The sequence below is a fragment of the Lissotriton vulgaris genome, chromosome 9 (genome assembly GCF_964263255.1).
Source record: "Lissotriton vulgaris chromosome 9, aLisVul1.2, whole genome shotgun sequence".
In the NCBI taxonomy this organism is placed as follows: domain Eukaryota; kingdom Metazoa; phylum Chordata; class Amphibia; order Caudata; family Salamandridae; genus Lissotriton; species Lissotriton vulgaris.
In genome coordinates this window covers 941498347-941522486 of record NC_141697.1, presented here as the reverse complement: position 1 = coordinate 941522486, position 24140 = coordinate 941498347, and the positions used below count along the sequence as shown (strand labels likewise).

The 24140-nt window shown below is 44.1% G+C and overlaps 1 protein-coding gene across 2 annotated transcripts in view; it reads right to left on the bottom strand.

The window, feature by feature from the left end:
- The window catches only part of UBA7 (ubiquitin like modifier activating enzyme 7), a 1262833-nt gene that overhangs the window by 1039566 nt on the left and 199127 nt on the right, over positions 1-24140 (bottom strand). For both annotated transcript variants that reach the window (XM_086938795.1, XM_086938796.1), the window contains exons 14-15: positions 14879-15044; positions 13652-13848 (exon numbers count right to left, since the gene is read on the bottom strand). In XM_086938795.1, coding sequence (XP_086794921.1) covers positions 13652-13848; positions 14879-15044 — 363 coding nt within the window. The remainder of the gene's footprint in view (positions 1-13651; positions 13849-14878; positions 15045-24140) is intronic.

Here is a 24140-nt window from a genome sequence, read left to right as displayed (position 1 = left end):
TTTGAAAATTGAATTACCGGCGTGCTCGGCCGGCATTGGTGCCACTTCCCGAGGGGCCACTGTCAGCCTTTGACGAGCAGACGCTGGAACAATATATATATATATATATATATATATATATATATATATTAGCGCTTCCAAACTCCCAGGAAAATGACTCCGAAGGAAAGTAGCACACGCAGGGGAGGTTTCCACAGATGTTTTAATGAAGAAACCAACAGCAACGACGCGTTTCGCCTTGGGGCTTCGTCAAGTTGTGCAGAGAGCCGAGGCGTGCGTCGGATTTAAAAGGACACCATGTGAATCCAAGAAACAAAGGTAGGACTATACAGTACATTCGTGGTCGCCATATTGGAATGGTGAAATGAAGTAAACAATTGCAAGTAATTCAAAACGATATCATCATGAATACCCAATGAATGTACACAATTAAAACAGCCTAATATCAGGCCCAATGAGTTCGAATATCGAAATGCTAGTCACAACCTTAAAGAAAGAATAAAGCCCATGATGGGCAGCGTGACACCTCCACTGACTTTGTAAAATACGCTATATACATAATAAATGAGCAAAGTCACAAGATAACGCATGTGGCGGGAATCCACCAAAAATTATGCGTATCATCCCTCATGAAACAATAGCATATGCAATATATATGTAAATGTGGATTGATGTCTCATTGCAATAACGCCCTGGATGGGCAACAATCAAAGTGTCAAGTATATAACATGGAGTCCAAATCACAATGTATAACTGTGAAATCATTAAAACAATATGTTAAAACATATATTAGATGCGAAAGGCACATTTAAAGAAAATGAGGAGAAGCAGCAATATAAAGCTGACAATCACAGGAAATCGTATACATCCAGTTAACCTAGATGAACTGCTAATTCCTCATGCATGTTGAGGCCATGCGGGTACTTGCTCTGTGAGTCTATAATGTACCTGGATTCGAGTCGTCTGAGTTTCAGCAGACGATCCCCACCTCTGATGTTAAATGGCACACTGTCAATGCATGTATAAGCTAACAGGTCCCTGTTGCTTTTATGCATTTTGGCAAAATGCCTGGCCACCGGGTAAGTGTCATCCTTCTTAGCAATGGCCCGCATGTGTTCTAATACACGCAACTTTACTGCATTGGTGGTGCTGCCAATATATTTAAGGCCGCAAGGGCATGTTAAACAGTAAATCGCATAGGGCGTAGAACAAGTTAGAAATTTGCTAATTCTTTTAGGAATGGTGACACCCGGTATTTTGTAAGTAAGCGTCCGCTTACTATATTTGCAAGCCTTGCAACGGCCGCAAGGATAAAAGCCATTGAGGGCAGGTAACTTAGGTGTTGTTTCAGGTGCAGAATAGTGACTGGAGACTAGGTGATCCCGTAGGGATCTGGCTTTTCTGAATGTTACGAGGGGATTCGTGGGTAAATCTGGTTTAATAATGCTGTCTGACAGTAAGATATTCCAATTTTTTCTTAGAATTTGTTTAATCTGCCCTGCATTATTAGAGAAAGTGGTAATGAGACGGAAGCTCCCATTGCTAGATCTGTTTTTCATTTTGGTCTTCAGGAGCTCATTCCGTTTCATTTTCTTTACTCTCTCATAAGCTTTATGGAGCACCTTATCACCGTAACCCCGAACTCGAAACCTCAACATGCTAGCTAGTGCTGCTTTTTCAAAATCAACATCATTAGAGTTATTTCTCCGTAATCTTAGAAGCTCCCCGTAAGGGATACTATCCACTAATTGGCGGGGGTGACTGCTGGTGGCAAATAGCGTAGAGTTACCCGCCGTCTCTTTCCTAAAAAGTTTGGTCTGTATAGAACCCTGGCTGTCAATGTAGACCGTAAGGTCCAAATAGTTCACAGAGGTTTGACTAATAGTACCTGAGAACCTGAGGTTGATATCATTGTCATTAAGGGCCTCTACAAAGTTATTGGCAATGTCAACAGGGCAGTCAAGGATGATAAACAAATCGTCAATATAACGATACCACCTAATGATTTTACTGTCCCATTCAGGATGTCGTTCGCTCCAGGTGCCTTGCTCCTCCCACCACCCCACGAAGAGATTCGCGAAGCTGGGGGCGGAGCAGGCACCCATAGCGACTCCAGCCATCTGTCTGTACAATTGCTTGCCAAACAGAAATATGTTATTGTAGAGACTGAACCTCATAAATTCTACCAACATCTTATTGTGCTCATAAAATTTCACTGTACGTTTTTCCAGATAGCTAGACATGGCTTTAAGACCATCGCCATGTGCTATACACGTGTATAGACTGGTGATGTCAAGTACCAGCATACAATAAGTGTCCTTCCAGGCAATTTCATCAATACAATTAAGGAAATGTTTAGTGTCTCTAAGATAGGATTTAAGGGACATCACCAGAGGGGACAAGAAAGAGTCCACATAAATGGAAAGGTTTTCAGTCAAACTCCCATTTGAAGCCACTATGGGCCTTCCCGGAGGGTTCACCAAGTCTTTGTGTACCTTAGGAAGGTAGTAAAAAGTGGGGATCACGGGGCTTAAACAACGTAAAAACAAATATTCATCAGTGTTCAACATATTTACGTTGTGCCATTTGGATATCATTTCGTGATAGTCTGTCACACTTTGATTGTAAACTCTTTCATTCACGGCTTCATAAGTGTTAATATCTCCCAATAGACGGAGGGCCTCCGTCTCATATTGGGTGGCAGAAAGAAGAACAATATTCCCCCCTTTATCAGAAGGTTTACATACCAATCCTGAGTCTTCGCAGAGAGTGGTTAGAGCAAGCTGTTGGTTTTTGGTGAAGTTATCCTGTTTGTTATGGCCATGTTTGCAGGTGGTACGCAACCTCATCAGATCCCTTAATACGGCATCAGAGAAAGTATCAATGGCATCAGTGCCCATGATTGGCATGAATGTAGAGACCGGTTTGAAATCACTGGCCCCTCCTTTTTGTTGTACCTGCCAATTCTCTAGTAGTTGGGTGTTAGTTACCTCACTTTCACCAGCAATGTCATCCTCCAAATTGAGACCTTCTATTGCTCGAAGGCCCCCCAACTCGCTACAAATGAATTCTGTGCCATCCACATGTTTGCCAATAGTGGCACGTTCTCCGGGTCGTTTGAGCTTGAAAAATTTGTGTAATTTTAACTTCCTGACAAATTTGAAAATATCAATGCGAGTTTGCGCAAATTCAAAGTTTTTTTGTGGACAAAAAGATAAGCCCAATCGAAGTGTCGAATTTTCTTCATTCGTGAGCACTTTATCTGTCAGGTTAATGATGGTGAGATTATCATGGGGATCAGTGGAATCAAAGTTTAGTTCTTCTTCTTGAAGAACTTCTTCATGCTGCGTGTTACCGGAGGAGAGCTTAATGGATTTCTTCCAGCGGCCCCCCCGCCGCGTCTTCCTCTTTGTCCTTGGTTGTCCGGGGGTTTTCCTCTTCCTCCCTCCAGTTGGTTGTTGCGCATTACATGATATTCCACATGAAAAGAATCCTCAGCGCTATCCTCACTTGTGACGTCATCCTGATTAACATCAGACTCCGAGGTGGCCGGTTCAGTGGATGCAGGTCCACCCGTCTTTTTCTTCATTTTCAATAGTTTCCTCGTGCTGTCATACTTCTTTGCGAAGGTCAACACTCTCCCCATCCGATAATCATTTTCATCCCTTTCAAATTTTTCTTCTTTCCTTTGTTTGATTTTGTTTTCATATTTCTTTAGGCGTTTCTTCATGGATTCTCGTTTGTCCCCCAGGGTCACCTGGTCTTCTTCTTTGAGTAACTCATCCTCAATTTCCTTAATCTGTGTTAGTGCCTTTTCTCTGTCACTCCAGGCAAAGCGCACGAGAATCTGTAAGCTCCCTTTGCATGATGCGGCCGTGTGCTCTGCCCATGCATCCAATAGTTTGGGGTCCGGGTTCTCGTACGCTGGGATAGTGTATATTCGCAAGCCTCTGGGAACGCGATCGACCTCAATATAATTTTGCAGCGAGGTCGCCTCCCACCACTTTCTAATCTCGCGTTCATATAAACGCTCCAATAAGGTCAGTTTCGATTGCAGGGATGCGTTCTCTCCATTGGCTTGACCTCCGCCAGCCCTTTGTGTACCATCTGTCTTTTTCTTATTTTTAAACATTCCTTGTTCCGCCTCTCTTCTCTCTGCTTCGCAAAACATGATGGTGGTAGTGCAGCCGCAACTACCTATGAGTATGCTGTATAGTCCCCTTCACTCTGAGTAAATTGCCCTCAGTGTGTGTCAAAAAAGTCTTTGTATGCGCACACTGCGCCTTACCAGGAACAGGATATCTGCCTGTGATGAACGTTCGTATGAGTCAATGGCAGAAGTTCCGGATATCAGGAGATACAAGGCTTTTCAGGGCAAACTCGGTGCAGCTGGTACCAAATCCAATAGCTCCCAGACACCAACCAATTGCACACACGAGTGGGTGCACACGAGAACGGGGGTGTGCCCGTTTTTTAATTAGCGCTTCCAAACTCCCAGGAAAATGACTCCGAAGGAAAGTAGCACACGCAGGGGAGGTTTCCACAGATGTTTTAATGAAGAAACCAACAGCAACGACGCGTTTCGCCTTGGGGCTTCGTCAAGTTGTGCAGAGAGCCGAGGCGTGCGTCGGATTTAAAAGGACACCATGTGAATCCAAGAAACAAAGGTAGGACTATACAGTACATTCGTGGTCGCCATATTGGAATGGTGAAATGAAGTAAACAATTGCAAGTAATTCAAAACGATATCATCATGAATACCCAATGAATGTACACAATTAAAACAGCCTAATATCAGGCCCAATGAGTTCGAATATCGAAATGCTAGTCACAACCTTAAAGAAAGAATAAAGCCCATGATGGGCAGCGTGACACCTCCACTGACTTTGTAATGTGGATTGATGTCACATTTACATATATATTGCATATGCTATTGTTTCATGAGGGATGATACACATAATTTTTGGTGGATTCCCGCCACATGCGTTATCTTGTGACTTTGCTCATTTATTATGTATATAGCGTATTTTACAAAGTCAGTGGAGGTGTCACGCTGCCCATCATGGGCTTTATTCTTTCTTTAAGGTTGTGACTAGCATTTCGATATTCGAACTCATTGGGCCTGATATTAGGCTGTTTTAATTGTGTACATTCATTGGGTATTCATGATGATATCGTTTTGAATTACTTGCAATTGTTTACTTCATTTCACCATTCCAATATGGCGACCACGAATGTACTGTATAGTCCTACCTTTGTTTCTTGGATTCACATGGTGTCCTTTTAAATCCGACGCACGCCTCGGCTCTCTGCACAACTTGACGAAGCCCCAAGGCGAAACGCGTCGTTGCTGTTGGTTTCTTCATTAAAACATCTGTGGAAACCTCCCCTGCGTGTGCTACTTTCCTTCGGAGTCATTTTCCTGGGAGTTTGGAAGCGCTAATTAAAAAACGGGCACACCCCCGTTCTCGTGTGCACCCACTCGTGTGTGCAATTGGTTGGTGTCTGGGAGCTATTGGATTTGGTACCAGCTGCACCGAGTTTGCCCTGAAAAGCCTTGTATCTCCTGATATCCGGAACTTCTGCCATTGACTCATACGAACGTTCATCACAGGCAGATATCCTGTTCCTGGTAAGGCGCAGTGTGCGCATACAAAGACTTTTTTGACACACACTGAGGGCAATTTACTCAGAGTGAAGGGGACTATACAGCATACTCATAGGTAGTTGCGGCTGCACTACCACCATCATGTTTTGCGAAGCAGAGAGAAGAGAGGCGGAACAAGGAATGTTTAAAAATAAGAAAAAGACAGATGGTACACAAAGGGCTGGCGGAGGTCAAGCCAATGGAGAGAACGCATCCCTGCAATCGAAACTGACCTTATTGGAGCGTTTATATGAACGCGAGATTAGAAAGTGGTGGGAGGCGACCTCGCTGCAAAATTATATTGAGGTCGATCGCGTTCCCAGAGGCTTGCGAATATACACTATCCCAGCGTACGAGAACCCGGACCCCAAACTATTGGATGCATGGGCAGAGCACACGGCCGCATCATGCAAAGGGAGCTTACAGATTCTCGTGCGCTTTGCCTGGAGTGACAGAGAAAAGGCACTAACACAGATTAAGGAAATTGAGGATGAGTTACTCAAAGAAGAAGACCAGGTGACCCTGGGGGACAAACGAGAATCCATGAAGAAACGCCTAAAGAAATATGAAAACAAAATCAAACAAAGGAAAGAAGAAAAATTTGAAAGGGATGAAAATGATTATCGGATGGGGAGAGTGTTGACCTTCGCAAAGAAGTATGACAGCACGAGGAAACTATTGAAAATGAAGAAAAAGACGGGTGGACCTGCATCCACTGAACCGGCCACCTCGGAGTCTGATGTTAATCAGGATGACGTCACAAGTGAGGATAGCGCTGAGGATTCTTTTCATGTGGAATATCATGTAATGCGCAACAACCAACTGGAGGGAGGAAGAGGAAAACCCCCGGACAACCAAGGACAAAGAGGAAGACGCGGCGGGGGGGCCGCTGGAAGAAATCCATTAAGCTCTCCTCCGGTAACACGCAGCATGAAGAAGTTCTTCAAGAAGAAGAACTAAACTTTGATTCCACTGATCCCCATGATAATCTCACCATCATTAACCTGACAGATAAAGTGCTCACGAATGAAGAAAATTCGACACTTCGATTGGGCTTATCTTTTTGTCCACAAAAAAACTTTGAATTTGCGCAAACTCGCATTGATATTTTCAAATTTGTCAGGAAGTTAAAATTACACAAATTTTTCAAGCTCAAACGACCCGGAGAACGTGCCACTATTGGCAAACATGTGGATGGCACAGAATTCATTTGTAGCGAGTTGGGGGGCCTTCGAGCAATAGAAGGTCTCAATTTGGAGGATGACATTGCTGGTGAAAGTGAGGTAACTAACACCCAACTACTAGAGAATTGGCAGGTACAACAAAAAGGAGGGGCCAGTGATTTCAAACCGGTCTCTACATTCATGCCAATCATGGGCACTGATGCCATTGATACTTTCTCTGATGCCGTATTAAGGGATCTGATGAGGTTGCGTACCACCTGCAAACATGGCCATAACAAACAGGATAACTTCACCAAAAACCAACAGCTTGCTCTAACCACTCTCTGCGAAGACTCAGGATTGGTATGTAAACCTTCTGATAAAGGGGGGAATATTGTTCTTCTTTCTGCCACCCAATATGAGACGGAGGCCCTCCGTCTATTGGGAGATATTAACACTTATGAAGCCGTGAATGAAAGAGTTTACAATCAAAGTGTGACAGACTATCACGAAATGATATCCAAATGGCACAACGTAAATATGTTGAACACTGATGAATATTTGTTTTTACGTTGTTTAAGCCCCGTGATCCCCACTTTTTACTACCTTCCTAAGGTACACAAAGACTTGGTGAACCCTCCGGGAAGGCCCATAGTGGCTTCAAATGGGAGTTTGACTGAAAACCTTTCCATTTATGTGGACTCTTTCTTGTCCCCTCTGGTGATGTCCCTTAAATCCTATCTTAGAGACACTAAACATTTCCTTAATTGTATTGATGAAATTGCCTGGAAGGACACTTATTGTATGCTGGTACTTGACATCACCAGTCTATACACGTGTATAGCACATGGCGATGGTCTTAAAGCCATGTCTAGCTATCTGGAAAAACGTACAGTGAAATTTTATGAGCACAATAAGATGTTGGTAGAATTTATGAGGTTCAGTCTCTACAATAACATATTTCTGTTTGGCAAGCAATTGTACAGACAGATGGCTGGAGTCGCTATGGGTGCCTGCTCCGCCCCCAGCTTCGCGAATCTCTTCGTGGGGTGGTGGGAGGAGCAAGGCACCTGGAGCGAACGACATCCTGAATGGGACAGTAAAATCATTAGGTGGTATCGTTATATTGACGATTTGTTTATCATCCTTGACTGCCCTGTTGACATTGCCAATAACTTTGTAGAGGCCCTTAATGACAATGATATCAACCTCAGGTTCTCAGGTACTATTAGTCAAACCTCTGTGAACTATTTGGACCTTACGGTCTACATTGACAGCCAGGGTTCTATACAGACCAAACTTTTTAGGAAAGAGACGGCGGGTAACTCTACGCTATTTGCCACCAGCAGTCACCCCCGCCAATTAGTGGATAGTATCCCTTACGGGGAGCTTCTAAGATTACGGAGAAATAACTCTAATGATGTTGATTTTGAAAAAGCAGCACTAGCTAGCATGTTGAGGTTTCGAGTTCGGGGTTACGGTGATAAGGTGCTCCATAAAGCTTATGAGAGAGTAAAGAAAATGAAACGGAATGAGCTCCTGAAGACCAAAATGAAAAACAGATCTAGCAATGGGAGCTTCCGTCTCATTACCACTTTCTCTAATAATGCAGGGCAGATTAAACAAATTCTAAGAAAAAATTGGAATATCTTACTGTCAGACAGCATTATTAAACCAGATTTACCCACGAATCCCCTCGTAACATTCAGAAAAGCCAGATCCCTACGGGATCACCTAGTCTCCAGTCACTATTCTGCACCTGAAACAACACCTAAGTTACCTGCCCTCAATGGCTTTTATCCTTGCGGCCGTTGCAAGGCTTGCAAATATAGTAAGCGGACGCTTACTTACAAAATACCGGGTGTCACCATTCCTAAAAGAATTAGCAAATTTCTAACTTGTTCTACGCCCTATGCGATTTACTGTTTAACATGCCCTTGCGGCCTTAAATATATTGGCAGCACCACCAATGCAGTAAAGTTGCGTGTATTAGAACACATGCGGGCCATTGCTAAGAAGGATGACACTTACCCGGTGGCCAGGCATTTTGCCAAAATGCATAAAAGCAACAGGGACCTGTTAGCTTATACATGCATTGACAGTGTGCCATTTAACATCAGAGGTGGGGATCGTCTGCTGAAACTCAGACGACTCGAATCCAGGTACATTATAGACTCACAGAGCAAGTACCCGCATGGCCTCAACATGCATGAGGAATTAGCAGTTCATCTAGGTTAACTGGATGTATACGATTTCCTGTGATTGTCAGCTTTATATTGCTGCTTCTCCTCATTTTCTTTAAATGTGCCTTTCGCATCTAATATATGTTTTAACATATTGTTTTAATGATTTCACAGTTATACATTGTGATTTGGACTCCATGTTATATACTTGACACTTTGATTGTTGCCCATCCAGGGCGTTAATGCAATGAGACATCAATCCACATTTACATATATATTGCATATGCTATTGTTTCATGAGGGATGATACGCATAATTTTTGGTGGATTCCCGCCACATGCGTTATCTTGTGACTTTGCTCATTTATTATGTATATAGCGTATTTTACAAAGTCAGTGGAGGTGTCACGCTGCCCATCATGGGCTTTATTCTTTCTTTAAGGTTGTGACTAGCATTTCGATATTCGAACTCATTGGGCCTGATATTAGGCTGTTTTAATTGTGTACATTCATTGGGTATTCATGATGATATCGTTTTGAATTACTTGCAATTGTTTACTTCATTTCACCATTCCAATATGGCGACCACGAATGTACTGTATAGTCCTACCTTTGTTTCTTGGATTCACATGGTGTCCTTTTAAATCCGACGCACGCCTCGGCTCTCTGCACAACTTGACGAAGCCCCAAGGCGAAACGCGTCGTTGCTGTTGGTTTCTTCATTAAAACATCTGTGGAAACCTCCCCTGCGTGTGCTACTTTCCTTCGGAGTCATTTTCCTGGGAGTTTGGAAGCGCTAATTAAAAAACGGGCACACCCCCGTTCTCGTGTGCACCCACTCGTGTGTGCAATTGGTTGGTGTCTGGGAGCTATTATATATATATATATATATATATATATATATATATATATATATATATATATATATATATATATATATATATATATATATATATATATATATATATATAATGCAATAACTTTTTTGCCTTTGAAAAGGATGTTTGGCGTCAGGTGAGAGGTGTAGCTATGGGGGCCTGCTTCTCACCCAGCTACGCGTGTTTACACGTTGGCTGGTGGGAGGAGCAGGTCCTCAACAGGTTACACAAAACATGGGTGGATGAAAAAATAATCAAATTCCTCAGATACATTGATGATGTATTCATTGTGTGGCAGGGTGAAATTGAGGAGGCTATTACCTTTGTTAAGGAAATCAATGTCAATCATTTGAACCTGAAATTCACATCCCACATTAGTAAGAAGGAGGTTGAGTTCCTAGATGTTAAAGTGTATATTGATAATGACAACAAAATTCAAACAACATTATTTAGGAAACCAACCGCAGGGAATACCACCCTACACGCATCAAGTCTTCATCCCAAACACACCATCCATAGCATCCCTTATGGCGAGATCCTTCGATTGAAAAGGATTTGTAGCACCAATGAAGATTTCATTAACTGTGTGAGGGACTTGGAAACTCGATTAAGGGAACGAGGCTACTCCAAGAAGATCTTTGACCAGGCTTTGAAAAAAGCAAATTTGAGAACTCGAGATAGCCTATTCCCGGTCGATTGTGCCATGGAAGATTCTTCTTCGAAAAAAGACACAAACAATGAGACATGCCCCAGGTTCATTACAGCATTTAGTGACCAGGAGAATACAATCAGGAAAATCATCACCAAAAATTGGCCCATTATAATGACAGATTCGGTTTTAGGTGCACTGCTACCTTCTAAACCCACGATAACCTTCCGCAGGGCACGAAATATGGGAACCGTTCTGGACCAGCCAAGTCCAGAACTTAAGCAAAAAACGAATTGGATGCAGACAGCAGGTGGATTTCGCAAATGCTCCACTTGCAGGGCCTGTAAATTTGGTATTAATAAGACTCACTACTCTACCCCATTCAGTGAGACCGCAATCCCGATTGTAGGTCAATATACGTGCAAAACTGAATTTGCGGTATATGTCCTGACGTGCACTTGTGGCCTCAATTACATCGGCAGTACTAGCAAACAAGTGCACGTCAGGATCCTACAACATTTGCGGGCAATTTTACATAATGACTCAAGCTATCCAGTGGCACGCCACTTCGAGTCTACTCATAATAGGGATGTAAATTGCTTGTCTTATTATGTTGTGGGGGCAATACCAAAACTACGAAGAGGTGGCAATAGGGATTTGAAATTAAGGCAGTTGGAATCAAATATGATATTGGAATTCGACAGCAAAAGTCCGAATGGCCTTAATAACACAGAGGATCTGCACACTTTCCTTTGAAATCCCTTAGCACTTCCTTAGTGATTTTCTCCTTTTGGTCTGATTGCTAAAAACTGACTTTTGTTCCCAGGTAGTCAGGTTCCCTGTTGCCTGGAGGTTGCTTCAGCTTTTTTCACATATAACATCAGTTTTTCCAAATAATTTACCATATCTTCGTTCCGTCTAGTCAGGTTCTCTGTTAGGCGGAAATTAAAAAATTCTCTTGGGCCATTCCCTATTTTGTAAATATATGCAATTTATTACCTATATTTATTCTGTATTTTTACACAATTTTTATACACAGGGTGTTTTTATAATCTTTATCTATTTATGATTATACTTGCATTGTCAAATGCTTTTATCATGGATTTTAATTTAAGCAAAATGTGGTTCTTAACCCAATTGTTGAAAATATTATGATGAGGCAAATTTGTTTACAAGTTGGTTTTTCATGCACATTGTCACTTTCTCTTCCTCTGGACAAAATATTGGTCATAATTAATCTTTTGCACTTTTAGGACATGCACTGTTTGTACTTTAAAAATAGCACTTTAAGATCTTACCCATTTATTATTCTGGTCTTGTTGATCATTTTATAAATATTCGAACTATTTAAAGAATTAATTTTTATAACTCACTCCCCCCCTTTTTTTCTTGCCCCCTCTAGATACAAGTATTTGATGGATTTATCCAGAGACTTCTGATTTAAACTTGTATATACATGTGACTCTATTTTCTATGTACCTATGTATTTATACGGTCATATAGGCACTTCTATTCTATTTTGAATATGTCTTTTATTTCCATGATCACGTGATACATGGAGGGGGCGGTGGAGATTGGGTGAAATGTGCACTATAAAAATTAAAAATGTACAAACAATGGTTGCATGTGAACAAGGGCTCTGGTAGCCCGAAACGCGTAATGCACTCTCGCACAAACTTGAGCAAATAAAAAAGAAGAAACCTGACATCTGGTCCTGTGGTCTGTCTCCTGGGTTTTCGTATATATAGATATAGATATAGATATATTAGAGATATAGATATACATCTTTTCGCTGTTCAAACCAGTTTGGTTTGTTTATCAATATTAAGTACATTGTATGTTATTTGTATTGTGTTTAGGGCAGTATTGTATCCGTTTTCACCATGCTGCAGGTGCCATTCCTGGTCACAGCCCGATCTGCCTGCCCACTCTCTACAGTATCTCTGAACCCTCAGATGAGTTACAATCACAGACATCAGCCACATATCAGGGTATGGTGCACCGTGCAGACCCACCAAGAGTCACTTAAAACCAGACTCATTCCTGCGCAGTCCAATCAAAAGAAGCTACAATTTAATGCATGAGTAACCCCAAATGCAACCGGAGAAACTGTTGGTCCCTGGAAGCTTACAAAGACAGCACCATCCACCCACTGCACAATAGCAGCTAAATAGACTACATACATTCACAAACATGTATATAATGCCAACTGTCTCCGTCTCCCCGTCATTTGGTTTCTGCTATGTTCTTGTCTTGCTTTGTGTGATATGCAAATGAACTGCTCAACTAGCCTCAGTATCTGCAAATCTTTGACATTTTCACAATAAAAGGTCATCTCAGTCATCACATATAATATTTGCATAAGAAACTTTATACCCATCACCAGACCGCACACACAAAGCACAAACACCCAAGCATGCACAACTGGCCATACACCCAAACATGCACAACATACACTTGAGATGTCAGCACTAGGATCTGGGTTAGCACACAGAAGCAGAACGTTACATACTTGAGCCAAAAAGCCTCCACTCCAGTGACACAAAGGCTTGGTCACAACTGTTGATTTTTTAAATATGGTACATTGCCACCATCGTTCAACATGCAAAACCCATGACAGGGACAGTGGTGCGCCTCACAGGACAAACCCCGGACCGCACTCATGTCAAGGGACAGGCCTAGACAGCTGTACACATGCTAGGTTAAGGTGAGGCTGGGACAAAATCAGAAACAATGATACCAAATATTGCACTCAGCTCTCAGGGAAGGGGAACATGATTGTTCATCATACAGGGAGCATTCCTGGGCCAAAAACACTCAATATGCTTATCATCAGGTGGTGCACAAGTCAGCAAGGGAGTTCAAAGTTTTGGATTAAGTAACAATGTAACATATACAGTATATAAATGTGAAAGTGTCTGGATTTAATTGAATGCCTGCATCAAAGATGTTATGTTAAAAAGCTTATAAAGCGCACTTATACCCAAAGGTGTCCTTTTCTCAGGCCCCGCTGGTTTGTACTCTCTCTAACCTGAAGGCTACCCTTAAACCCAATGTCCTGCATTGCCAGCCCCTTCCCCAGGCCATGCTTCCTTACCACCCCTCCGTCAGACGCCCCTGGTGTTTCCTTACCTGCAGCGTGTGCTCAATGGCATAGGGGAAGTTCTTCAAGGTGCACATGGGGAAGGCAGCATTCGCGTTGTCCCTGGCTACTCCGTAGGTATTGGTGAGGAAGGGTACGATGACCTGTGTGTTGCCTTTGGTGCCCAGCGTGCCAGACTCTAGCAAGGGCTTGCGGAAAGAGATACAGCGGCGGTCTATGTACGTGCCTGGAAAGAACAAGAAAGACCTCAATACCCACTCAGCATCTCATTGTGGTGAACAAAACCAACAGAGGGTGTCCAAACCAGCAGCAGGTGCCCTGCCTTATAAGAAGATGGCGCCCTTTCTAATGAGAAAGGACTACTGCTGCTTGCAATAGTAGGAGGACAGACAGCAACGAAGTGTACTATGTACACACTACATTCTGAAGTGTGCCCAGCAACATCTTCACATTTCCAGTACTCAGAAAGCAACTACACACTGTTCCTGTGCAGAAATGCTCCCTAGAACTCTCACACTAAGGCCATGCATACAACTCCTTTTATACGCCCTACTGTTTGCCTCCGGCTTCCATATTTCAGTACGGGGTACCCAAACAATATTTAAAGTACAATGTAACCATGCCGCACTCCCCACCCCAAGACGATCCACCGCTGCCGTAAACTGCAGCAAGCACCAAATACCATTTAATCGTTATCACTCCACCTGCTTGAGTAAACCTGAACCATGGCCAATAGAGTCACTGGTATTCTAGTGCTCGTCTCCATGCAATACTATGAATGCATCTCACCTGTATCATAACTTTATCTGATTTGTTGAACACCAGCAGCAAAATGCATGCCTGGCAATGGGCCACTAAACACAACTCCATGAATATACCTTTTCACTGACTTGCAGTGCCCCATGCGTTACAATGCTTGTGCGTGTCTGTTGTGGCTTGACACATTCCTTCTATTCCAGCACAGGCACAAAGCATATACAGAACATTTACCAATACAAAGCATTTTCATTGTATCATCCTAACTTGTGGCAGGAAAGGCAGCAACTGCACTTTAAATTGTATCTACATTGACCTCTCTTCCTTGCTTTCATATCACTTCATGTCAGACGTCTCAATATGGCTGCCCCCTTTGGATGTTCTATGCAAAACTTTGAAACAGACGGTTCCATGTGACTTTCTATTGCTGCTCAAGGAGAGCTTCCAGAGTTAAACCACTACTGTCTATGCAAACACTTGCCATCCCTGAAGGTCCTTACGTGCTTCGAAGTTGTCCACAGCGAGGGCTACTCCATCCAGTCCCTCGAAGAACTCTTCGCTGTAGATGTGCTCCGTCTCTGGTGCCACACGGTTCTGATGAGCTGTCACATTGCAGTCTGGGTTCATCTTCCTCGTGGCTCGAGCTGCCGTCTCAGACTTCATCTTCTGCAAAGGGAAGAGAGAGTTGGTAACTAGCCCTGGCATACCTGGGGAACGGGCGTGAAGGCCTGCAGTTCAGACCTAAGGAGTTGGTCTTGTATTTCAAGAAAAGATGGTTGCACTGCATGAAGACAAAGGGTGGCAAGGCGATTAAATGGCCTGATATTCATGAACATCTCTCAAATATCTTCAAGACAAAATGTAATTTTTACATGCTGCAGTACAGGGATCATAATCAGCAGCACACTAAGCTAAGCTAACTCCTCTAATAAAGTCCCCGAGTATCAATCGGACATACTTTAAAAAGTCCAAAATGCTGCCACACAAACAACAGCTATCCCTTAACATAACCTAACTAGTGCATCTGTGAAATGCTTACTCGCCCATTAGGAGCCTCTTGTTGCTAATGAAAGGTAACATATGTTTATTGTTAGCCAACTCAATGGTACTCTTGGATACTTTCGTCATCTGAGCCACCAGATGCTTGACCCTCATTCTCCAAAAGACTGCTTTAAGGTTCTATAAAGAAGCCAGAGTGAAAGTCTACTGAAGCCCATACTCAACACAACTACCCCTTAACACTGCATCAAAATCGTTCATATCCCCACAGCAAACTCCCCAAATCCTCTAACGTCCTCGTATTTGTTATCACGACTTCCAAGCATATTGTTAAAGGAAACATAATCCCTAAGTTAGTTTCGTTTCCAGAGTGAATCCCTCTCCACTAGGAGGGGCCTTCTCTTTAACAGCTCTGATTTGGTCAGATAATGCCCACCTCAAGAGAAATGTGGAGTGGATTAGAGAGAGTAGTTGGAGGCTCTGGCTAATTTAATTGGCTGATCTGAAGCCAATTAGATTGATCAGAATGCTCCTGCAAGAAAACAATAAATATGAAACATGATGGGTTCCAGCCATGACGGATGTGGGATTTTCTGAATCGTTTTGTCCACCATAAGCGTGGAAGGGTATGCTCAGATGTGAGTCCCTTGCTCACTGCACCATCAGGATTCAAGCAAGCCGGGCCGAAGACGGCTGTATTGCCAGAAACCGGTCCCCGGAAGCTTGTTTCCTTTCCAGTAAAAGAATTGGCTTGGTAGTTTGGTCTGCCCTGTTCCCATGATGCACTGGGCCAGGTACAGACTAATTTGCATGTAGCCAGGTTCTGAGCTGGGATGGTGCAGTGAGCTAAAAAACGGTGATGGATCAAGCCCTGATCTGTTGACTGGGTAGGAGTGTTCTGCTTAATTCAGATACTCTGTCCATCACCACCCCCTTTTCTGAATCATGTGGGATGTTAAAGCAGGTATCTCAGGGAGGCAAAAAGAGCAAGGAGCATGGCATGGATTCTTTTACTAGATGGAATAGGGAATCCCAACCTCACTGATTCCAAATCATTCTCTCGTTCGGGAAGAACCTCAAAACAATATTTTTCACCAACCCAGGGGTCTAGTAAATGAGTAAAACAGATGGTGGCAGTCACATGTATGCAAGGGGTCTTCCCACAGAACTGAGAATCACTGGTTAAAGGCAGTGTACAGCATGCATGCAATGTAAATATATATTGTTTGCAGTTTTATATAGCGCAAACTCGACCCGAAGGTATCAGAGCACATTACATGAGCACCCCTAGCTCATTACAGATGGGCACATTCCTTTTGATTATTTTTTTTAGACACAGGGAGATTAAGTGATTTGCCCACAGTCACAGGATGTTTGAGCCTCCCGTCAGACTCGAACCTGGTTCCCCAGCTTCAAAGTCGACCGCTCTATCCATTAATGCAATGATGCACCTATGCCGGGTCGCGCTTAGTAGGTTGTTAGTTTAAAGCTCCGGGATCAGTGGCAAGAAAGGGTGGCTACACACACAAACCATCCAGAGTTAAGCCCCAAACATTGCAGAGACACTGCCTTGTCTTGGATTCCATTCTAGCCCAGTCCACTGGCTGGATGCCATAAGCATAAACCATGCTGTCCTCTTGAACCATCTTCCTACCTTCATCTTGGTCCCAGGAGTCCGGTCAAAGGAGTAGCTACCAAGTGATTCAGGTTATACTTGGTGTGAATTCAGTGTGTGCGGGGGTGGGGGATTGATCAACCTCTCCTCTTTTCCATGTTTTCTAGAAAGTACCTCAAGGCATCCTTATTCCCAAGTTTAAAAGGAGCTGACGACTGCGGCTTGTCCTACATCAGATACGTTGCATGCTGGTCCTTATCAAGGAGGCCCACGCAGCCATACTGTACATGTGCATTCACTCCCAGGACTACACTCTATGCCCTGAAGAAGTTCATTGTATATGAACGAACCCCGTTGGCTGGCCATTTTCTGTATTGGGATTCTTATGAGAATAAAGGATTCATTAAGACAACTAAATCAAGACTATATGACCTATTAACAAACAAACTTTATTAACGGGTGGTGCACCACTCCGAATCTTGGGTTCATTCATTATCTGCATCGCAGCTGGCACCCAACGACGGCAGGTGCTGGAGTAGCTTGTGCACACTCAGCCGGATTTACTGTTGAATCAAACACTAAGGGAACACAGCAGGGGAGTGCGGTCGCTGTGTCTGCCGTTGCCCGTATCTGTAGTCAACTTACTCAAACCATTATGGATCATGTGAGAGACCAGCAGCTAACCTTTCACTTTACTAACAAGATACCTATTTATGTGCATGTAAGGAGCCCACAGGAGAGTGTTTCTACAGTGCCTCAGAGAATGTGGAAGAAAGGTCGGGGAACAGTGACTTGAAACTGAATGCCACCAAGGTGGAAATAATACTGCTTGTACCCCAAGTCCTGTTTATTTTTATGGTAGTTTTATAAAGTGCTCAGAGTCAATATGTCTGTCTCTTCAGAATGCCACTGTCTGTGGCAATAGTCTGTATGAAGACAGGGGGAAGGAAGATACAGGCCAGTCAGATAGTGGGTAAACCCTTCAGCGGCATTCTTCAGTTGCAGCTCCTGTTCTTGTTCAAGCTCTCAATCACCTCTCCTCCCACCTTTTATAAGACCATTAAATTACAGTTATTGAACAAGAGAAAAATCTCTGGGGGGGGTTTCTTGCACACCTTCTAAGTACTACAAGTCTCTCTTGTTAGCTTTATACCCTGTGTCGGCTCCTGTACTAAAAAAATGCATTTCAAATTATTTACACCAAACTGTCCTTGAGACTTGAAAGAGATCTTGAAATTAAACCATGGAATTAAATATATGCTGGTCTGCAGTATGTCCTAACACTGCAATCCTGAGTGTTTTTGCTTCGAGGAGAGGTCTCCGATGATGCATCTCAGATGGCAATCGCACTGAAAGGAAACCGCGTAGCGTACATTAAACTAATTTGCTTGGCATGCAAGTGCTTTGGTGAAATGCAGGGCCACTGGAATTATGCGATTCTGCGGACGTGGCGTTTTCCACATAAGTATGGATTTGGCACACTTGCCACAAAATCGCTCATCTGCTGCATAATTAGCAGATTTGAACAAAAAAACAAAAACAACATTACAAGCAAGGCAGACAAGGGGAGGGTGGGCGGGAAAAAGCAAGAAGGACAAGGGGAGGGTGGGCGGGAAAAAGCAAGAAGGACAAGGGGAGGGTGGGCGGGAAAAAGCAAGAAGGACAAGGGGAGGGTGGGCGGGAAACAGCAAGAAGGACAAGGGGAGGGTGGGCGGGAAACAGCAAGAAGGACAAGGGGAGGGTGGGCGGGAAATAGCAAGAAGGACAAGGGGAGGGCGGGCGGGAAAAAGCAAGGAGGACAAGGGGCGGGCGGGAATAAGCAAGGAGGACAAGGGGAGGGCGGGCGGGAAAAAGCAAGGAGGACAAGGGGAGGGTGGGCGGGAAAAAGCAAGGAGGACAAGGGGAGGGCGGGCGGGAAAAAGCAAGGAGGACAAGAGGAGGGCGGGCGGGAAAAAGCAAGGAGGACAAGGGGAGGGCGGGCGGGAAAAAGCAAGGAGGACAGGGGGAGGGCGGGTGGGAAAAAGCAAGGAGGACAGGGGGAGGGCGGGCGGGAAAAAGCAAGGAGGAGAAGGGGAGGGCGGGCGGGAAAAAGCAAGGAGGACAAGGGGAGGGCGGGCGGGAAAAAGCAAGGAGGACAAGGGGAGGGCGGGCGGGAAAAAGCAAGGAGGACAAGGGGAGGGCGGGCGGGAAAAAGCAAGGAGGACAAGGGGAGGGCGGGCGGGAAAAAGCAAGGAGGACAAGGGGAGGGTGGGCGGTCAAAAGCAAGGAGGACAAGGGGAGGGTGGGCGGGAAAAAGCAAGGAGGACAAGTAAAAGCAAGTAGGACAAGGGGAGGGTGGGCGGGAAAAAGCAAGGAGGACAAGTAAAAAGCAAGGAGGACAAGGGGAGGGTGGGCGGAAAAAAGCAAGGAGGACAAGGGGAGGGTGGGCGGGGAAAAAGCAAGGAGGACAAGGGGAGGGTGGGCGGGGAAAAAGCAAGGAGGACAAGGGGAGGGTGGGCGGGGAAAATGCAAGGAGGACAAGAGGAGTGTGGGCGGGAAAAAGCAAGGCAGACAAGGGGAGGGAGGGAGGAAAGAAGCAATGCTGACAAGGGTGAGGGAGGGCGGTAAGAAGCAACGCAGACAAGGAGACAGTGGGCGGGAAGAAGAAACGCGGACAAGGAGACGGTGGGCGGGAAGAAGCAATGCGGACAAGGGGAGGGTGGGCGGGATTAGAAGCAACGCGAACAAGGGGAGGGTGGGCGAGATTAAAAGCAACGCGTACAAGGAGAGGGTGGGTGGAAAGAAGCAACGCGGACAAGAGGAGGGTAGGTGAGAAGAAGCAACGTAGACAAGGGGAGGTTGGGCAAGAAGGGCATGATTAAATTATTTTACACTTGGAAGGGTGCTGCATGAAAAAGTTTGAAGGCCATTGGAATACCAGGACACAGATGTGTGAGCCATGGATTTCCATGCATATTTAATGAATCAGAGAGCAAGAAAATATAAAGATAGAAAGCAGAAAATAACAAATAGAAAATGTGATCATGGGAGAGAAAGGTGGGAAAGAAAAGTAAGCATGAGAAAAAGATGAGTAACTACAAAAAGAAAAGGAAGAAGAAGAAGAATGATAGGATAGAAGGAAGAAATGATGAAAGGAAAGGAGGGTGAAAGAAAGAGGGGATGAACTGGTGAAAGCATGTAAGAGTGAAAGGATGAAAGGGTGAAAGGAAGTAGTGCTAAAAGAGTGAAAGTCTTAATAGGTGAAAGTGTTAATAGATGGAAGGGCAGAAAAACAGATTTGTGAAAGAATAGAGGATGGAAGGTGAAAGGCTGCATGATCGATGCATTGATATATGGATAGAACGGTAGGGGGTGAATGAAAAGGTGATGGAATTGACAGAAGGGTGCATGAATATATTGAATGGTGAAAGAAAGGATGTAGAGAGAGATGGAAGAAGAATGAAAGGGTAAACTGAACTATTCTAAGAAAGTTCAAGTTTGTTTGTGTTGCACGCTCATGTGATTAATTCAAGTGGAGGATTTTATTTTTCTTACTACTTCCTTGCCAAGACATCTACCAGCTTCTCCTGACTTTAGTTTCTCTCTGCAATGCCAAAGTAATAAATATACAAACAAAGAACAGAGATGGAAGGTGAGATCTAGAGGTAGGAGAACTGCAGCAACCATAAAGTCACCACCCCCTTCCTCAACCGAGAGGATTCAAACATACAGAGTAGCCAAACCAGTGCTACAAAGGCTTAAGCATACTGTTGCCTTGGCCTGGTTTGACCAAACTGAGCATCTGATCTACAGCAGAGGGTTTGCATAAAAGTGTGAGGGGTACTTCAGGTGGCTCCTTTGCAATTCATATTCAGCAAAACAGGCCACTAAAAACCCACCGAGGCAGCATGTGAGCTGCCCCCGAAGACGTAAGCACGAACATGAGGTAAATATGAGGCAAAAGAACCCCTCACAGCAACACTGAAGAACACAGAAAACACCCCAACACTCAAGTTTGAAAACCTATTTGTCAAGATAGATCTGCTTCGGATTGGCTAAGTATAAGGAACACAAGACATAAGTGCAGGAGGCTATCACCCAAACAAACCAATAAGAAGAAGCATTCAAATAATGGATCATTAAATCCCATTTCCTTAAAGCCAATGAGCTGTGCTGTAAGCGGAGAAAAGCGCCAGTAACCTTGAGGAAGATCTCCAGAATGCAACAAATGGTAATTAGGCTAAAAGGGATGGAAACAGGGCCTTGTGCAATGCTGTGTCAATCATGGCTGATCCACTTTGGGAGAAACACAAGAGATCAGGGGATCCAGCACAGATCGCTAAAATCAAGCCATTAGGTATGGCCTTGGCGTGCTGGTGTGATGGTTAATTTTGAATATCTTGCAAGCATATGCCACAAAATATGCTTGCAATACCAAAAATTAAAAATAATTATTGCTCATAATTTAACACCTTAGCTGCGTGTAAACAATTCTCCCCAGTGCTGCGCTGTCCATTGGAACCAGTGCTGAATGGACGTCCAATGGTCGTGCGCAGCACTGGGGAGGTAGCGCTGCTGACGACCATTGGCCGTCAGCAGCACTTAAGGGGTTAATAGAGCAGTATGGATAATCCCTGGTAGGTAGGTATACTTGTAACAGGTACACAACCCCTTTTTAGTTTTAATGCATATCGAAGGAAAATATGATTCCTCTTGGTAAAAAGAAAAGCTACTATTGGTTTCCAAGTACTGAAATGAGAAGACCAAGTTTAAACACTGTACAAGACAAATACAAAATGGAAAAAAGAACAGGCAAATTAATGTATTGCCCACCTGGTCTAGCACTGACATACCCTTTTTCTTTAGACAGGTGTACACATGATGTTATCAGGCAAAATGCAGTCACTCATATTGAAACAGAAACAATAGCTGAAGTGGGCTGACCTATTGCTCAATGACGTTTGCTGTGGTGGGCAGAAAACAAATTTGAATACCAGCTGAACACACCAATGGATAAAGAGGGTTGGCCCAAAACCCCATTCATGTATATATGTTTTTTTTAATTAGTGAATTACTTTGATTACGTGAGGCTGCTTGTGAGAAATTGGCTCTATATATACTGGCCCAAAGTAAGGTACAGTGTGTATAGAGACCACAACTCCCAGAGGTGTAACAGAGGTTAAAGTCAGGGCTGACCTTACACTCCAAAATGGTAGCTTGGTCGAGCAGTAAGGCAGTAGCAGGGGACAGTGTAAAACATTTGTTGTACCCACTCAGTCAGCAAAAGGTTTCACACACTCAAGGACTGGACTCCAGGCAAATTGTTTTTATATTAAAAGATATAGTTGTTTTATTTTTAGAACCAACAGGTATCAAAATATGCTTTTCTCAATATACGTGATCTCAGATAAATACGTTGCAGTAAGGTAATAAACTTTGTAAACACAATAGGTACAGTGGTTACAGTAGGCAACACAATTTTAAACACAGTTTAACATTGAGCTCAATGGGTTTTTTCTACATAAATGCAGTTGATTACTTTATAGATTACTTTTGTAACTCCAGGACTGGATCCTAGATTCAGTCCTGGGGTCTAAGCTGAGAAGTTTAGTAAAAACGTTTTGGTTCCTGCAATGCTTTTTAAAGAATATAAAGGTATTTTAAAAGTTGACACTTAGAAACTTTTCAGTGAAAAACTAGCAATGTTATCCTATGGAAGGAAATTCAAGTCACAGGTAAAGTAGGTTCTCGTTACTTTTGTAATCCAGGACTGTACTCCTAGGTTCAGTTCTGGGGTCTCTACCTAAGACAAGTAAGTATTTACCTTTTAGTAGTTGGTACGATTTTTAAGGAATATTTGGAATTTTCGAAAGTAGACACTTAAATGAAATTTCAGAGAAAAACAGTCAATGTTTTCCTATGGAAGAAAATTCAGGTTATAGGTAAGTACAGTTCTAATTACTTTTGCAGTACAGTACTGGGCTGAGAGGTACAGTACTGGCTCCTCTCCTGAATCCAGGTGAGTAATTCGAAAGTCGTTACTCGGCTGATTTTGTAGGAATATTTTAGAGTTTTAAAACTTCACACTTAGAAGATTTTTCGAGTCAAACCAGTCAATGTTATCCAATGGAAGGAAAGTGAGTTATCGGTTTCCAGGTGAGTAATCGACTGGTGAAGTTAAGGTTCTGAGCATAGACTCGGGGGTCTCCCAGGGTTGCGAAGGTACAGTAGTTACACCCTCAGCGGCACAGAGGCAGCCGGGTGCAGAGAGAATAGGCCCAATGCAATCCAATGGAGGGTAGGGTGCCTTTGGTTGGTGGCTGCAAGCAAGCAGGCCACGCGGCTGTGGGAGCTGAGCTCCTGGTGACTTACTCAGGGCAACTGGGGAAGTAGAGCAGGGTAGTAGTTGCACTCCCAGCGGTACTCGGGCGGCGGGGTGCAGGGTGCTTTGGAACCGTCGAGCGCTCAATGTTAACCAATGGGAAAGTTAAAAAGTGAACAAAGGCTGCAGGCTCGGGGACGGAGATTCTTCAGGCGCACCATCACTTCGAGAGGTAAGTTGGGATCTTGGAGAAGAGGTAGTTATCCCAAAGGAAGGCACAGGGGACCGGGGGGTTCCAGGTGCAGGGGTGTCTTTTGGCGTCGGGAAAGCTTACCCTCAGCTGGTCGCGGTTGGAGGGGTCCCTGGTCCTGAGGCAGAAGGCGTCGTCTGGGTCGTCGAGGAGGGTCTTTGGGCACTGGACTTCGGATCCCAGTCGCCGGGGGGACGTCCTCGTGGTCTTGGATCACTAGGGCACGGGCCGGGCTTGGCGGGTGCAGAGTGGGCTGGATTTGCGGCTCCTGGTGCCATGGTATTGCTGTTGGAGCAGAGCCTCTGCTCAGGGGAGTCCCAGTCTGTTAGAGGGTCAAGGCAGGCAGGTCCTCCCGGTTTTCCAAGGTTGCTGTTCGCAAGAGTCGCCGGGATTAAGCAGGAGCAGGTTCCAGGATCGACAGGCCGGTAGGGCTGGGGCCAAGTCAGTTGGTGCCGTCCTGTTGTTAGCAGCTGTACAGCAAAGTCTTCTTCTTCTTGATCTTCTTTCTTCTTTTCTTATCGGGATCTGCCGAAGGAAGGTTCAGGGTGCCCCTAAATACTGAATTTAGGGGGGTTACAGGTAGGGCAAGGGCAGGGA